Source organism: Phragmites australis, chromosome 13 (assembly GCF_958298935.1).
Source record: "Phragmites australis chromosome 13, lpPhrAust1.1, whole genome shotgun sequence".
NCBI lineage: Eukaryota > Viridiplantae > Streptophyta > Magnoliopsida > Poales > Poaceae > Phragmites > Phragmites australis.
The window spans coordinates 30067748-30085635 of NC_084933.1; the positions used below are offsets into that span (position 1 = coordinate 30067748).

Here is a 17888-nt window from a genome sequence, read left to right on the forward strand (position 1 = left end):
GGTCCTCATGGAGGACAGGATCCGGGTTAGCTTCCTCCTGCCTTCTCTCCTCATACGTTGCTCGGGGCCACGTGTTCAAATTCTGGACGTCAGTGGAAACTGAATTACGGTCTCCGCAGCCTTGTGCAGCCGCGCCATGCAATGGTTAGAATCTGCAACTTATATTCAGAATTGAATAGGCAAAAGCGTCACTGTGCAGAACAAATAATCGAGGAGTATAAGCTTTCATGTTAGTTACATCCCTCAACATATAAATGCAATTAGTTGGTCTTTCATAACAGGAGCAGCAGGCGATTTCAAATGCAAAATTATCTGGAATTGAAGCTGAAGAGCTGATTACCAGGTACTCATTCACATTTCAAGCATTATGCATTCCTAACATAAGTACTGCCATGGACGTTTTATAGGAAATCGTCAGATGAGACGTAGGTATCTTCTTAAAATTAACAGTATCTCCGTGTATACATAACAAAATCTCTCGTTCGCTGATACAATCTCTCCAGTTACAAAAAGATCATCAGAATAATACGCCTTTTGCTACATCATCTAAGAGCTATCGACAAAATTGTTGGGAGGAGCAAAAAAGGACCCAATCCTTGGCTTGACAAGAACACAAGCAGGTAATCCAGGGCAATGTACTCTAGAGCAGGGTACTCTAGTAGCTTCAAATTCGTGCTGCAATTATTACTTTGTCACAGCTGCTTTAGCAGCACTACCAGGACGGGTGCAGAACTGTATAACCTAAAAAGGAAAAAATAAAAAGGAAAAGAAACAAAACGTGATGGTGAGAGCAGAGCATCCTCCATCATCCGCACACAAACCAGATCAAAACTTTTGAGAGGATTGCAGCGCTGATCCTAAGGTGCCATAAGCCCTTGAATCGTGTACTGAAGAGATTTAGCCCAGTCTTCTTTAAAAAGTAAAGTCTGTAGTGTCTTCATAACATTGTAATCTGGATCCAACTTGCGCTGCCAGCCCTGTGAAACAGGGAAAAGAATTCAAGGATCACAAATGGAAAAAAGTGTGCCTATAGAAGGTATTCTTGAGATTAAAGAAACAAAGCTTTAAAGCACATGATACTGTACTTATTTTATGATTTCATCAAACTTCAATTCTGACAACGAAAAGGAGCTAATACACAGAGACATGAACGGGAAGCTGTTCACATCAGCATATCATGGAGTCCTCTCTGCTTACAAATGAATACTTCACCGCACTTGGATATCATAAACAAAAGAAATATAGGAGGAGCACAACGTCTAGAGACAAAAGCCCCAAAACAATCTAGAGTTCATAACAACACAAACATTGGTTAAGTTGGCTTAAACTTCTCTGAATCAAAAACAGTGATGGGAGAGATAAGTTACCTCAAGAACTAATGTCGTCACCATGACAGTGCAAACATTCCCATCAATGTTCACTTTGTAACGTCGGACTTGCTCAAGGAGCTGGTGCATACACTCAGCTGGGTGGACAGCATCACCTTCAGTGGTGCCCCAAAAAGAGAATGCTCGCTCAACTTCCTGTTGCAGAAATTAAGTTAAGATTTCTCAACAATTGCTACCATGAAAATAAATTAAGAAGACTCATCTGCAATTGCCAATATGGCAAAAGAAAAAAGAAACTTGGTTTTTTATGAGATTGCAGAAAAAAATAATTAGGAAAGAGACCCAACGTTGAGTTGTGACATGTATTCTAGTGCAGCTAGGATCTAGCACTCTTTACACCAAATGTATGGATCTAAATATGAGCTTCACTGCCAAACCTTCCAAGGAAAACATTGTTTCGTGGCAGCATATGGCCACTAACCAGAGCAAATGTGCTTGCATCAAATACTACTATATGCCTACACAGCATCAGAAATCAATGAATCAATTTTGTTTTCATCTTCCTCGATCCTCTGATTTTGTAACAAGGGACCTTTGATACAATACTCGGGGGTGGCAATTTCCCCCGTCGGGTCGGGTCCCCGCGGATTTCAGACCTGACGGGGTCGGGTTCGGGTGAAAAAAAAAACCCGCGAAGCTATCGGGTCGGGTCGGGTCAGGGCCTTAACTCGGGTCGGGTTCGGGTCTGTTTTTCCACCCGTGGGTGTCACCGAAACCCGAAACCCCGCCCACCCAGCACTCGCGCCCGCCCCGCCCGCCCCCCCCCCCTGACCCGCCGCCATCACACTACCGGGTTTCGAGTTGCCCCGTCAGGTTTCGGGTCCCCGTCGGGGCCGGGGGCGAGGGTAGTTTTGCGCCCGATATTGATTTCGGGTTCGGGTTGGGTTTGGCGAGTCGGGTTTCGGGTACGGGTCCGTTCCAGCAAAACCCGACGGGGGCAGACCCGTTGCCATCATGCGGACAGACCAAGGAGACAACATCTAAGATCTAGTTAATAAGATTGGACCAAACATATGCCCGTTAAATGGCATATGTAACCACTAACCACTGAACCTCTTTAACAGCATCAAATAAGGAGAAGAGAGTGGACAAAATGCAACTACTACACACTTGACTTTCTCAATGGACTTACATTGTGAAAAACGAATTTACAAGAAAACGAGCATATATTGCAAAATAGAGGGAGCAAAAAAAATGTCAACAACCAAGTGCCAGAAACTAAACAAAATAAAAAGGAAAAAGTCTATTTTTCGTCCCTCAACTATTGAGTTGTTTAATTTTCGTCCTTCAACTCTAATACCAGAAATCTTTCATTCGCCAACATTTAAAACCATCCGGAACTCATCCCTCGACCTGTTTCAGAGTGGTTTTGCACATGTGACGCTGCTGACTTGCATCCTACGTAGCCTGACCATGCTGACTTAGCCTCTCCTATATTGGGGTCCACCTGTCAGCCTCTTCTTCTCCACTCCACCTTCCGCCTCCTCGCGCTCGTGGCCGACGTGATGCCATGGCCCCGCTCATCCCGTGACTCATGTCGACCACGTTGTAGCAGGTGTGTGACCCAGCCTTCTTTGTGCGCACCACACTCGTCGATGCACTCCGACGGTGTAGATGGCGCTCCGACGGATCTCAGTCCAAAACGGTGAGCATCGCCTCAATGCGGGAAGTCAATTTCTAAGGCTTGTCGGCGGCAGAGTGGCTCGAGTGGAGTTGCCCACGACGATCGTTGGGGAGGGAGAAGGGGCAACAAGGCCAAATTGGAGCAGGGAGAAGGAGGAGGTCGAGGTGGAGCTCGCTGCGAAGTAGCTCACCGAGATTTGATCGGGCCGAGGAGAACGGCGACGCGGCTCACCGGCAAGACGAAGCCGAGGAGATCGGTCCGACACACCCACAAGGTGTTCGCAAAAGCTTTGCCGCCTAGGAGATCGATCAAAAGGAGACGCGAAGCCGAAGCCCTACTGCGTTTCATCGCTGTGCGATTCCGCCGCCGGTCATGTTCACTAAGCCTCGCCGATGGGAAGCTCTGCTGATCGAAGCCTCACCTCCGATTTGTCCCTGCCGCGCCAAGTCCTGCGGCCGCCGCACGCCGAGCCCATTTGCCGCCCACACCCCCAGAGCTGCTGGCCACCGCCCATGGAAGATCAACTAGGCGCAGACGCCTCCCGTCATCCCTACTGTGGGCCGCCGCCCACCATGGAAGAGCGAAGATTGGCTGGAGGCTCCGCCGCGTTGAAGCTCTGTTGCATGGAAGATTCACCACGCCACCGCCCCATGGCCGCACCACCTCTCTTGCAGGTTGCTGCCCTCGAGCCCGCGCCATCCTTGCTGTCACGCGAGTCCACACGCCCCTGCTGCTGCTTGTTGTGGAGGAGGCATGGAGAACCCAGCCGGAGGCACTGATGTGTTAGCCACCTGAGCCTCTTTATCCGACATGGCGCACCCAATCAACGTGTCTGTCCACGTTAGATCCTATTCAGATACACCACGTGTGCAAAACCACCATAAAACGGCCCGAGGGATGGATAGCGAACAGTTTTAGAAGTTGGAGGACTTAAGATTTCTGGTTTTTGAGATGAGGGATGATTTTCAAACCAACTCGATAGTTGAGGGATCAAAAATGGACTTTTTCCAAATAAAAAAGAACTCTGGTGTCTGCTGGCAAAGTACATTGTGCGGATACATTTATCCAAAATCAACTTATGAAGACAATTGCCACAGACCATCTATTACAGCAGGATATCCTGCTTAATCAAATAAAAGAAAGCAACCAAATCATCAACAAAAGCTAAGTTTCTATCGCCAATGAAAAGACTGGTTGGTGAAGAGTTACCTCAATAAAAGCTTTTGGATTTGGGCAATTCTGCTGTTTTGACAACTTTAGAGTACTTTCTGCAGCTGTGCGACCATCTCGGTGAGCAACAGCCTTGAAAAACTCAAGTAAATTCACACGGTCATTACTCGAAAGTTCAGCAGTCATTCCTACGTCAAGGAAGACTACATGTGGCCTTGACTTTAGAAGGGTGTTATTTGAGTTATTTGGCTGTCCAACACGGACCAAAATATTTCCAGGGTGCATATCTGCATGAACAAAATTATCAACCTGGAAAAGGACCACAAAAAGTGATGAAGAATGTTAGCCATAAATACAGCTATAAAAGTTAAGTGTCAATGAAGAACTGTACTACAACAGATTGTGCTAAGGACAGAAAGTCTTATTGGAAGGCTCACAATCTGGACTCCAGGACAAGTAGCCTCTTATAGCAGTTATTTTCCATGAATAAAGCAGCAAAAAGTGCTATTTTGATGCATATATTAAATATCGAAGTCCCCCTTGATCTTTTCAAAATATATCATTCAGGATTTGCATAAATTTAATTTAACTCTTTCAGTTGTTCAAACTAGGTAATCATATATATATCGAATTATAAGGAAAAAATAGAATGAGACGAGGATACTAAGAGATCAATGAAGTAAATTACCAGTAACATTTTCAAAAGTGCATGAGTGCCAATATGGGCGAGAATGCTTTTAATTCGATCATGCCCATCAAGGTCATCGACATAGTGTGAAACACTCTCTCCATGCTCGTAAGTCTCGACCAAAACAGCAGGATGAACAAGTGGATAAAGAGGTCTTGGGAAAGATACATCCTTCCACCTTCGGAAGTTGTAGATAAACCGACTCAAATGAGCAGCTTCCCTTGCAAGGTCAACTTGAGACATCATGAAGACAGCAAACTGTTGCACACTCTCATCCAACCGCAACCAATTTAAAGCAGGGATATATCTAGAAATTTTGGCTACTGCATTAATGATAATGAAATCCCTCCGTATTGAATCTCCTACACCAGGATGTCTTACTTTTACTGCAACTGTTATGCGCTTTGTCTGCTGACTGGGATACCAGAATCTCAAAACAGCTCGGTGCACTTGAGCAACACTTCCAGATGCTACAGGGTCCTCTTCAAAATTCTCAAAAATGTCTGATAGCTTTCGACCAAAAGCTTTCTCAACAGTTTTCTTGGTATACTTAAAGCTGTGAGCTGGTGCTTTTGTGTGCAGCTTCGACAATTCGGTACAAAGGTCACTTGCAAAGAGATCAGGACGTGTTGCAGCCCATTGGCCCCATTTAATAAACGCAGGACCTGCCAGCTCCAAAGTACGATGGACAAGTCGAAGCCATGTTTTCCTATACTTACTGCCAAGAGTATCAACAAATGGTGCCATCAGTATACTCGGAGTGAACAACAGTGCCAAATATATTGATCTGAAGATTATGATAACCATCTCCATTGCCGAAAATATTAACGAGGTAACATAAATACGGCCATCCTGAGCCCGCTCACGTATTGGGTAGTACTCACCATCTGCAGATGTCCTCTGAACTAGCATTAACTCTCCGGCTACGAAAGCAAAGAGGTAAGGAGCTAAATTAGATCTAGTCACAGCCAAGCTAATGACGCAAGCAACCCTACTCAAAAATGGAGATGCTTTCGGTACACGAGAACCCAGTGCCACGAGTTGCCTCCAAGTAAGTTGGCTCTGAAATGCATTATGACTACAGGATGAAAGAACTGAGAACTTTCCCACACCAGTGCCCCAGTGTAAGCTATCATTTGCTCTTCCAAGCATGTATGAAGTGCTGGGTCCATTATGAACCCTCCCATGCAGAAAGGCCCTGCCAGCCAAACCAAATGCGAAGCTCGAACCAATGTTTTGAGCTCCAGAATTGTTGGGTTTTGAGGTAACCAACAGGGCTTGAGCAAGTTTTCTGCTCTTCCCTATGTAGGCAAACCTGGGAGTCACAGGAGAGCAATTCACAATTCCGCATTGGACAAGTCGTATAAACCCGACACACTAATAAGCACAGCACGTAAACTCCAAATGAGATTAAGAGCTGCAGAGCTGACCTTGACATCATGATGCTCTCCCACGGTTAGAGCTTCACGGCGGAGTTACGGCGGACAGACCTCGTAGGGCATGTGGGGTCAAAATTTCTTGCCAAATAAATTGCACCTGCACCTTGGGGTCCTAAGTCATATGGCGTCAACTGAGATTGATCATGCGCGCCCAGAAGAAGAACAGCCTAATGAAACCGAAAGACAACCACGGATGAATGGATTATATAATGCTCCAGTATGCAGCAGCGAAATCCGCTACGAACTGATCGGGATGTAGAAATATTTTGGATTTGATTGATCACAGCAGTTAGGAGATAGCGCAGAACAAAACTCGCCACTGGAAAAATCTATCCAAGCAAGTTAGGGTTCCTTACCAACAAAAGAGATCAATCCCAAGTCCGGATGGATCTCCGCTCCACCCCCAATCCAATAACCGACGGGATTTGGGAGGAGGCGTACGACATAGACGACTACAAAGGAATAGTTACTTCGGTGTCGCCGTGTCGGGGCGGCTGGCTGGCGTCCTCCGGTGTGGACGGAGGCTGGAGGAGGCGCGTTCGGCGGCGCGAGGAACGGGCGCTGGCGAAGTGGACGACGACAATGTGATGCTGTGAGCGATGCCTCGAGGTCTTGCCCTGGCCGGGCCGGACAGGGCCCATCTATGGGCTTAGCAAGGAAGATACTAACGATGTCTAAGAGCAACTCCAATAGCACATCCATATTTCACCATCCATATCCTCATATAGATTGCTATCTATAAAGATTATTCCTCCATAATACTCCACCACTCCAACAGTACATCTATATTTCATCCTCTATATTCTCTCTCATATTTGTTAATAGTATTCTATAACTAACAATATATTCATAACGACTATATTTTTGTAACGGCTATATTTCTAACGGTTATTTCTCCGACGGCTATTTTTTTAATAGCTATTTTTCTAACGGTTATTTTTCCAACGGCTATTTTTTCAGATCTATATATGCAAGTCCATTTGCCATTCTTGAGCTGTGTCTCATCTCCCAGCTCTCTCTGTGTCCTCTCCCACATATCTTTGTCTCCTCTCCAACATCGCAATGAGGCGTCATATCGTCAAGCAAATTCTTATGGATTCGTCGTCGACCTCATCCGATGACGACGAACTCATTGTTGCTACAGCATTCCAAGTGCACGATGAAGATCAGTGTTTGAATGTTCGACGCCATAGCGGTTCCGTGCCAGGACATTGAGTAATTCATCGCGGTAGAGAAACCGGACATGCGAGACTATACCAAGACTACTTTTCAGAGGATCCCACCTACGGCTCGGCTATCTTTCGGCGCAGGTTTGTAATTAGTGAATATGTTTTTGTTCACTCTTATTTTTTATCCTATTGTCTCATTTTATTATTATTTCTGCGCAGATTTAGAATGGCTCGTTCTCTATTTCTTCGTATAGTACAATCTGTAGTGGAGCATGATAGCTATTTCATGCAGAAAAGAAATAGTGCTGGGATTCTTGGGTTATCTCCTTTGCAGAAGATTACCGCTGCATTTCGCATGCTAGCTTATGGAGTACCAGCGGATGCTACAGATGAATTTATTCGGATTAGAGAAAGTACTGCTATAGAGAGTCTTAAAAGGTTTGTACAAGCTGTTGTGGAAGTATTTGGTGATGAGTATCTGAGATCTCCAAATAATATTGATACTGCTAGGTTACTAGAAATGGGAGAATCAAGAGGTTTTCGCGGTATGCTATGGAGCATAGATTGCATGCATTGAAAGTGGAAAAATTGCCCTGCAGCATGGCAAGAAATGTATACCGGCCATGTGCATGAGCCCACAATTATTCTGGAAGCCGTTGCTTCACAAGATCTTTGGATTTGGCACGCTTTCTTTGGTTTACCGGGGTCTCACAATGATATTAATGTTCTTCACCGTTCCCCTCTATTTGCAAAGCTAGTCGAAGGACAAGCTACAGAAGTGAATTACACCATCAATAATCACAACTATAGAATGGGCTATTACTTGGCAGATGGCATATATCCACCATGGGCAACTTTCGTGAAGACAATAACATCTTCGCAAGGGAATAAGAAAAAACTTTTCTCGCAAGCTCAAGAAGGTGCTAGGAAGGATGTCGAACGAGCATTTGGAGTTCTACAGGCTCGTTTTGCTATTGTTCGTGGACCAGCAAGGTTTTGGGATCAAGAGACACTCGGACAAATCATGACAGCTTGTGTCATCATGCATAACATGATAATTGAAGATGAGCGGGAAGACTTTGATTACAATCATGAGCCAGAAGACTTCCATTACGATCATGAGGGAGAAAGGGTGACAGTTTCTGATGAGCACTCCCCTGAGCTGTCTCAGTTTATAGAGTTTATTAAGAGCAATCATAATATCATGGATCGACAAGCTCATTCTCAGCTTCAAGATGATCTAGTCGAGCACCTATGGCACCTATGTCGGGGCTTTCTTGCCTTGTTCACCTTGTTTTCGGTCTCTCTTTATGTGTTCTCCATCCTTTTCTTTTATAGGCGCGCCGACCTCGACTTATCCAGAATGGGAAAGAGGGGGCGCGAATGCCAAGGCGCCACGGAGAAAGGCGTCATCATTCCGTCTTGGCGAAGTGACAGGGGCGGTGGAAAAATTGCGGCGTGCATCCGACCACCCGCCACTGTGGATGTCCTCCGGCGCCATTAAGAGGGTCCACCGGGCAGCCACAGAGGTGCCCGGTGCGTCCACCCTGTCTTGTTCTTCTGCCAGGGCAGGGTGGCAGGCGGAGCGCTTCGATTTTGGCAATGTTATCCCGAGGCACCCGGATGAAACGGGACGGGACCCGTGCATTTAATGGACCCATGCTCCCCTGCCAGAGCATGGCAGGGTCTGACACTAGGGCGTGAGCAGCTGAGAATGTCAGGATGTCAGGATGTCAGGCCGCGCGTGCCTATTAAATGCGGCATTGGGCCTTTGACTGGCTGACACCCCGACGAGGGGACCCTTCGGGTCGTCGGACGATCTTGCGCGAACCTTCGGGGAACCGAGTCCTCGGGGACTGCCACGTGCAGCCCCGAGCACTCTCTCCCGAGCACTCCGGTGAGACCTTCGGGGAACCGAGTCCTCGGGGGCTGCCACGTGCAGCCCCAAGCACTCTCTCCCGAGCACTTGGGGGAGACCTTCGGGGAACCGAGTCCTCGGGGGTTGCCACGTGCAGCCCCGAGCACTCTCTCCCGAGCACTTGGCTGTTTGGATCATCGGGGGACTACAGTACTTGGGGGTAAGCGAGAACCCTTCCGAGCACTTCCTTCCCAGTACTTGGACTCTGCGGATCGTCGGGGAACTGGGGTGCTCGGGAACCAGAGGCGGCGGCCCCGAGCACCTTCTCCCGGGACTTAGCTTCTTCTTATCTTGCAGGGTGGACCTCGCGGGATGGTGACGCGTGGCGGATGGCCGGCCCGGTCTCGGGACTCAGGGACCCCTGGTTCCTGATACACCGACAGACCCCAATTTCAGTTGGCTCCCAGTCTCAGGGTTGCGGTGCGATTTGAAGGGGGTAGCATAAGAGCAGATGCGACGGAAGCTCCAATTTCGCACGGATCTAGGACTATGGCAGCCCAAATGAGCTCCAGATCAAGAAACCGAGGCAGGGAATGCAAGCAAGAAGAGAGCGCCGAGATGCATTACCTCTGACGAGTGTGAGGGAATGCAGCGTCTGGGGCTCGGGGCGGAGCCGCAGAGGCCGAAGGGGAGCTGGGGTCGGGCGGCGGAGAGGAAGACGGGCGAGGGGATGGTGGCCGCACGCTTGAGGATGCCGGATGGTGGCGGGAGCGCACGGGACGACCAGCTGTTGGAGGATGGCGTGGGGGGTGAGACAAGCCAGGTTTGGCGTGCGGGAGGAGTCGGATGGCGAGGCTGGCAAAATGACGTGCGTGTTGGCTAGTCTGTTGGAGAGGAAAAATTGATCGTTTTAGCGTTTCAGTGGAATGGCGTGAGTGTTGGCGATGCTTTTGGAGTTGCTCTAAATGTACCATGCATAATGGGCCGATCCGAAACACGACATCGTAGACACAGTCTAAGCATAGTCCAATCTGAGCCTAAATGGGTTGGGTCGGCATAGCACGAGACCCAGCCTAACGGGCGCACAGCTAGCCCGGCACGGCACGGCTCAGCAGGCACGCCTGAATCGACTGTAGTTGTTGCGCGTGGGCCCGGCACGTGAGGGCACGGACGGCACAAGGAGCCACACGGGTTTAAGTGGTTAAACATTTAACTCGGTATTTTTGAATTTTATAGTTTTTTTTTTACTGTTTGAGCTTAAAATTTTAAAAAAATTGCAAAAATCATAATTTTTCATCTATAAATAGAGGGTCACTTTGTCCTTCCATTTTACATCAGCAACAACATTTGCTCTTGACTCTTGTTTTATCATCTCATTCTTGTCTCAAAGTTCTTGAGAATTAGTGATAATTTGGTAAAATTAGTCTAAATTGTTGCAAAAAATCCAAACAATTCCAAAACCGTCATCCTGCTGTGTTGAAGTTGAAGAAATCTTAATGATTTTTTTGCATTGTTATTCATTCTTATTTTATTATTTGATTATTTCTAACTCGGAATATTTGTATTTTTAGTGCCATTTGACATTGATCATGGATGCCGATGATCATGATCATAATACATCCATCGATCATGATTTTTTCTCCAAGGACACACAAGGGATTACGGCCCCTTTGATATCAATGTTGCAGGTGATGATGGATCCAATGGTGAACCTCTGGTTGGTTCACATGCAGGTGAGGTTAGGCTCTACAAGTGCACATGTATCAGTAAGCACTAGCTTTAAAAGATCAAGAGTCGGTACTTCCGAAGTTTGGCAATATTTTAAAAGGTTCTACAAAGAGGAAGATAGGGTAAGTGTGAGTATGCTAGGTGTTATATTTATAAACATGAATTATCTGCAAAACCCTCAGGTCGAACGGGACATTTGAAGAGGCACGCCGCAACTTGCAAGCGAAACAGTGGAGCAGCCATGAAGCAGACGATGTTGTAGTACAACCTCGATGACTCTCTTCGTCATTGGGAGTATGACTGAGTTATGATGCTTCATTGCAAGATCGGATCTACTACTCAACATCGGTGAGTCTCTTGAGTTTGAAAATTACATTAAGTAAGCTCATAATCCTAGGTTCATGCATGTTTCTAGACAGACAACTAGTAGATATATGGTAAAATGTTATAATGTGTGTCGTAGCAAGGTTAAAGAAATGTTACAAACATGTATATTTTCAATTGCTTTGATCTCGGACATATGGGCAGTCAGAGTTAGAAAGGATTAACTTAGTGTTGTTGCTCATTTTGTTAATAATGATTGTGAATTAGAAAAGAGAATAATAGGTTTCAGGTTGATTGACAATGCTCATACTGGTGAAAATATTGCTGAAAAAATATCTCAAGTAGTTGAAGATTTTGGTCTCATAAATAGTTTATTTTCTATCATTTTAGATAATGCTGGTGCAAACTCTAGAGTCATGGACATTCTTACTCTATTATTTAGTACATATATTGAATCTTTCCTATTACATCAACGATGTGCTTATCATATTATCAATCTTATAGTAAAATCCGATTTGAAGAGTTTGTCGCAATACCTAGACAATTTTTGTACTGTAATATCTTTTGTAAACTTCTCTAACCAACGAATTGCAGTATATAAGCAGTACTGTGTTGTAATGGGTGTGTGTCCATGTAAGTTTGTTGTGAACATGCTGGTAAGATAGAACTCTACTTTCTTGATGCTCAAAAATATTATACCATATAAGAGCACATTTAATGTGTTTATTCAAACACATTATCATCAGCATAGGGTCAAACCTTACTCATGGAAGCGCATTGATATGTTGCCGAAAGGATACTAGAGTTTTTTTAATTTTTCATGATTTAATTGTGATTTTATCTAGAGTTTATTATCCAACATCTTGTCTAGTAGTGCATAATATTGTTGAAATTGCTACTCATTTAAACATGTATGAAAATGACAATCTTCTAATAGATTTTGTAGTTCCTATAAAATCTAAAATTTTAAAGTATTGGAAAGAAATTCCTTTGCTATATACATTTACCTTTATTTTAAATCCTAAGCTAAAATCACCAGTTTCTAAGAGTTCTCACAATTCTAGGTGATATTCTTGGCCATAACTATTCTACTTATTATACTAATGTCCGTTCTAAATTATGTTTATAGTAAATACGAAACAAACTATACTGGAGTTCGCCTGCAACAACCTCCATTATCACCCACAATAAGTAAGAAAACGACAACGTGGGGAAAATTATTTGGTGGAGGTTCTTCGTCAAGAAGCTCAGACTCTTTGTCACGATCGTCTACAACTACGAGCGTTGTAATTCTAACATTTGGAGGGGAGCTAACTACCTTCATCGGTAGCCATGTTATCAGCCATGAACAAGAAAATTTCAACAGACTGCAATAGTAGCATGAGCACAAGACGAATTATCTAGTGCATTCACTGTTAGCACGAGATTTGTTAATGGTTCTAGTATCTTCAGTTTTTTTTAGGTTGCCTTAAGTCTTACTGGAAGGATAATCGAAGAGAGAAGAAGAAATCTCACAAGTGAGATGGTAGAAATACTCACTATAGTAAAAGACTGGGAACAAGCTGAAGCGCGAATGCGACACACTGCAGAGAACACTGAGCTTCAAGCTTCATTTGAAAATTTGTATCTAGATGTTGATGAGAAAGTGTAATTTTAAATTTTTTGAGCTAGGTTATACTCTTTTTTCTTTGCTATAAAGGTTTTTAATGAGACAACCTATCAATAAAGCTCAATTTTAGAATTAATTATGTCTCCTTATTATTTCTGATTTTTTTATGATTTTTCTTTATTTCTTTCGAAAGCAACGCGGGACCCGTCACCCACATCTCATCCTGGTATATAAATAGACACTATCTGTCCATGCCAAACTTCCATTGATCCAAACTCCAAAGCTACTTGCCCACTTTAACAAATCAATTCTAAATTTCCAATTTTTCATTCATGGATCTCGAAAACTCGCATGCTTGGTCATGTGTGTGGCAACATTTTGAGAAGGTCTTTAAAGAAATTAATAAGGAATATGTAAGATTTGCTAAGTGTAATATATGTAACAATGAATTAGGTGCTAGGTTTACAAATGAAACGGGGTACTTAAGGAAGCATGTAAAATATTGTAAGTAAAATTATGGGGTTTCTAATAAACCATATAATTTTCGAAGCATAGCTATATATTGCACTCTTTTTTCTTTTAGTAGAAAGATTTTAACGAGGCAACCAATCAATAACTCTCATTTTATTTATTTTCTATATTTTCTGATTTTTTTTAGAATTTTGTAACTATTATTTTTTATATTTTTCCTATTTTTAAGTGTTGTTGGGCCAGCGTGCCATGCCGACGGGTCGAACATGCCTCCACCGTGCCCGCTGGCCTGCTGGTGTGTAGCCATGCCGCCGGGCCGCCCCTGCACCATGCCTCCGCCAGGCCGCCTATGCCTCTAGGGTGGCAGGCCAGCTATGCCGCCGGGCCGCAATCGTGCCCGGGCTGGCCCGACACGATACATTGGATGACGGGCCGTACCGTGGACCGAGGGGGTGGCACGCAAGCTGGCATGACATGGTCTGTAACAGTAGCTGGGTCGATCGGGCCTGTGCCGAGCTAGCTCAAAAGACCCATTTGGTCATCTCTGGAAGATACTACTCTTGACATCAACCCGGTCCACTCTGCCACAACCCACAACCCACAACATCATACATCAGCAAAGGAAGGTGTGTTTGGTTCACCACTAGGGCTGGATAACAAGCTTGCTCGACTCGTTATGACTCGACTTGACTCGTTTGGCTTATTATGTTAACGAGCTAGCTAGCTTGTTATCTAAACGAGTAGAAAAACTAGCTCGGTTCGGTTTATTGAGCTCACGAGCTAGCTCGTTTGGCTCTTGAACAGCTCGTTATTAGGATAAAAAGAATGTAAACATCCACTGAAAAATACATCGATAAAATCATACAATAATAATAATGACATCTATAAGCATAATACTTCTTTGCATGGCTTAATCAGAGGTATAATTGCTGTGAGCTGAATCTCTTCTGAATCTTTTTCAAACCCATATGCAGCACAACAACATACATATCCACTTATATATGTTCTGCTATTGGAACAAAATATTCCTAAAAAATATATAAACAACGTTCTCCATACATTCGTCTACAGATGCAGAGCCTAAAGGAATGATCAATGAAAAAAGATAAAAGATAAGAGCTGCATCGTAACGAGGAGTTAACCAATAGAAAGCCAAGTAGGCTGACGAGGAGCCTCTCCATCGAGGATGAAGATGAACAATGAGTAAACTGATGATCACAATGAAAAAAAGTGATATAATATAGACGATAGCCCTAGCTCGTTTGGCTCGCGAGCAGCTCACGAGCTGGCTCGAGCCAACTCTTTATCTAAACGAGCTAAAACTCTAGCTCAACTCGTTAGATTTTAGAATGAGCCGAGCCAACAGCTCGCGAGCTTTGAGCTTTTCGTCTAGTCTTATTCACCACTTCGTCATACGAGTTTCAGTAGAGCGTTAGGTTAGCCAAGTGTAAGTAGGCTGAACGGGGTTATATTTGTTAGAAAGAAGAGTGTTTCATTGGTTATATTTATCTAGATAGACTGTCCTGAGTTTTTATTTGATTGACTGAATCTAAGGTCGTATAAGTAGATGTAAAAGATGAGATTATGATTGGTTGCTCGTATAAAGATAATTTCGTGACATTGACAAATAAACTTATTTACATGATTAGATATAGAAGTTTATATTTACCAAACTAGACTATGAAGTAAAGCTTTTCAAATCAAGATAAAAAAATATATTTATATCTATAGATCAGACTAAAATAATAAATATAAACAAATATGTTTCTTTAATTATCCACGTCCACCAAATCAAACCGGGACAAATTCGAACACCCAAACTACACAACCGACCACGCACGCAGTTGCACGGACAAGGAGAGAGGGAAAATCCGCGGAAAACAGGGGTGAAACAGTAAAAACCCGCGAAAAGTCGCCGATTGGCGCGTCGGTCGCGCTCCTCGCTCCTGCCGGCAACCGCAACACGAAGCGGGCGTGGTGCGCGGTGCGGGAGGCGAGGATCGAGGGCAACGTGGCGCGGAACGCACGCGAGGCGCCTGCCTTTGCTTCCCCTTCCCGCGGAGGCGTGCTATAAAGGGAGCGCGAGATCCAGATCTGGGCCGATGCGACCTCCCTCGCTGCTCTCCCTCACCCTCGACTCCGCGCTCCTCCGAATCGCCCACATCGCCGACCTCTCCCAACTCCCCGACCACCTCGTCGTCGACCTCTTCCGTGTAGGTACCCCCGCACCGTTTCCGGCCTCCGCCTGCCTCAAATCTGTTTCGCTACTACCGGTTACTGCTGCTGCCACTGCTCGGCGTGAACGTTTATGTTTTCAGCGGTGTTAAATTAATCTTGGCTTGTTTGTCTGCTGGTCTTGACATTATGCTGTTTGATCTGTTCTGGTTTACCTGTCATGCGTTTGCACGGTTGATAAATGTTGTCGAATTATGGAGAAATGGTTCGCGTCAGTTGTTTTATGATCACACACGGTGTAGAAAGTAGTCAAATGTGGTGATGTGTAATTAATTTTTATGATATTTGTTCGGTTTGATGCTACATTGATCTTGTTAATGTGACCCAAAAAACGAATCTATGGTCAATTGGTCATGAAAGAGTTGATCATTATGAACTTTGGTGTTGGGGGAAGGAGTAGTGGATGCCTTATGTTGTCCTGATCAGATGATCCGCAAGCAGTAGAGTCATGATTTGGTAATTTGAAACTGGGGATTTTAGGAATTTTAATACCGAGTTTATGAGGGAGATGGGATAATTTCTATGCCAAGGATTTAAGATGCCCCAAAAGTTAATGTATGAGATGTTCTCTTCTGTCTGCCTTTTGGTTGAAGCAATGGCAATATTTGCACGCTTATTGATGTGTTGGTATTCTGTTCTTGCATTTTGATGGCAGAGAACCCTGAGTGCTGGTAAGCTGACAGAGAAAGTTCTGAAGTTGTTTCTAGCAACCGGCTGTGAGGAAATCATCTTGGCTGTCCAATTGCTAAACATTAAGCAGCTACTCGTACCTGTCATTCCCACAAGTGCGTCTGCCTTTTACCCTTTGCACATTCAATTAATATGCCACATCAGCTTTTGTTTTTGACACATCTGCTTATTTGCAGGGTGCTCTGAGAGGTTCTAGACCTGCAGGCGCTTAGATCATTCTAATTACCTCAGAAGATGGCTTTGGAAATTCAGGACAGTGAGGTTGACATTGTGATCGCAGCACTCCAGCCCAACCTGATCACCTTCTTTGAGGCATGGCGGCCATTTTTCTCTCATTTCCACGTCATTGTTGTCAAAGATCCTGACTTGGCAGAGGATCTTCAAATCCCTTCAGGTTTTGATCTCAAGGTTTACACGAAGTCAGACATTAACGGAGTGCTTGGTGCCACGTCCATCAACTTCTCTGGCCATTCATGCCGTTACTTTGGGTATCTTGTCTCACGCAAGAAGTATGTGATTTCAATTGATGATAATTGCCTCCCAGCGAAGGACAATGGCGGGTTGACTGTTGATGCTGTTGCACAGCACATGGCCAATTTGAAGACACCTGCTACACCTTTCTTTTTCAACACGCTCTATGATCCATTCCGGAAAGGGGCTGATTTTGTTCGTGGTTACCCATTTAGCTTGCGTGAAGGGGTCGAATGCATGCTCTCATGTGGGCTGTGGCTGCATAACGCAGACTATGACCCAATGACTCATGTTGTGAAGAGAAACCAACGCAACACAACCTATGTGGATGCTGTGATGACAGTCCCACTTGGTGCAATGATGCCTGTGAGTGGGATAAATGTTGCATTCAACCGTGAGGTGCTGGGGCCTGTTATGTTCCCAGGCCTGCGGCTACGCAAGGAAGGGAAGCACAGATGGGATACCCTTGAAGACGTATGGAATGGCTTGTGTGCCAAAGCGGTGTGCGACCGCTTGGGGTATGGTGTGAAGACTGGACTGCCTTACGTGATGAGAAGTGATGCAGAAGCAGGGAAAGCTCTGGAGAGCGTGAAAGAATGGGAAGGGGTGAAAGTCATGGACGACGTTCTTCCGTTCTTCCAGTCACTCAAGCTATCAAGGACTGCGGTTACTGTTGAAGACTGTGTTAGGGAGCTAGCGAGCATTGTCCGGGAGAAATTAGGACCGCAGAATGCAATCTTCACCAAAGCAGCCGATGCCATGGTGGAATGGACCAACCTATGGAAATCTCATGGAGCTCAGAATGCCTAGTTTGGAGTTTGGGTGTTTCCTATAAAAGATCTATAATTGCTTGGAAAACTTGTTTTCAGTTTTAAAATTTCCTTGTGGAACTCATGAAGCTGAAACAACATTCCTGTATGCAGGGAATTTAGCATCGAGTAATGAACCCTTCAGTGTGTAAGCTCAAGAACCGTGTAACGATCAAAAACACCTGTGATTTGCAATGAGTATTTTGTTGCACACA

At 44.8% G+C, this 17888-nt stretch overlaps 2 protein-coding genes across 3 annotated transcripts; one reads left to right on the forward strand and one right to left on the reverse strand.

The window, feature by feature from the left end:
* Positions 1–419: 419 nt before the first annotated feature.
* LOC133888644 (uncharacterized) lies at positions 420–6929 on the reverse strand. Its single transcript, XM_062328959.1, has 6 exons — positions 6666–6929; positions 6301–6476; positions 4871–6185; positions 4222–4491; positions 1368–1523; positions 420–977 (listed from the first exon to the last, which is right to left on the reverse strand). Exons 2-6 carry the CDS (start codon positions 6309–6311, stop codon positions 858–860), a joined length of 1872 nt encoding a protein of 623 aa, XP_062184943.1. The 5' UTR covers positions 6312–6476; positions 6666–6929; the 3' UTR covers positions 420–857.
* Positions 6930–15342: 8413 nt separating this feature from the next.
* On the forward strand, positions 15343–17886 carry LOC133887896 (probable inactive UDP-arabinopyranose mutase 2). Of its 2 annotated transcripts, none has more exons than XM_062327912.1 (3): positions 15343–15681; positions 16359–16490; positions 16628–17886. In XM_062327912.1, exons 1-3 carry the CDS (start codon positions 15571–15573, stop codon positions 17672–17674), a joined length of 1290 nt encoding a protein of 429 aa, XP_062183896.1. In that variant the 5' UTR covers positions 15343–15570; the 3' UTR covers positions 17675–17886. The 2 variants fall into 2 exon arrangements, with proteins under 2 accessions (XP_062183896.1, XP_062183895.1); XM_062327911.1 differs by having other exon boundaries at positions 15346–15685; positions 16359–16488; positions 16570–17886.
* Positions 17887–17888: the final 2 nt, after the last annotated feature.

What these genes read in the sequence shown, in the direction of transcription:
- LOC133888644 (XM_062328959.1), bottom strand. An exon ending in ATCCAAAAGCTTTTATTGAG is followed by an intron (nt 1,524 to 4,221) that starts GTAACTCTTCAC and finishes TTTCTGCAACAG; the next exon opens with GAAGTTGAGCGAGCATTCTC. An exon ending in TGACGACATTAGTTCTTGAG is followed by an intron (nt 978 to 1,367) that starts GTAACTTATCTC and finishes CCTGTTTCACAG; the next exon opens with GGCTGGCAGCGCAAGTTGGA.
- LOC133887896 (XM_062327912.1), top strand. Translation starts at nt 15,571, where the DNA reads ATGCGACCTCCCTCGCTGCTCTCCCTCACCCTCGACTCCGCGCTCCTC. An exon ending in TCGTCGTCGACCTCTTCCGT is followed by an intron (nt 15,682 to 16,358) that starts GTAGGTACCCCC and finishes TTTTGATGGCAG; the next exon opens with AGAACCCTGAGTGCTGGTAA. An exon ending in TACCTGTCATTCCCACAAGT is followed by an intron (nt 16,491 to 16,627) that starts GCGTCTGCCTTT and finishes TTACCTCAGAAG; the next exon opens with ATGGCTTTGGAAATTCAGGA.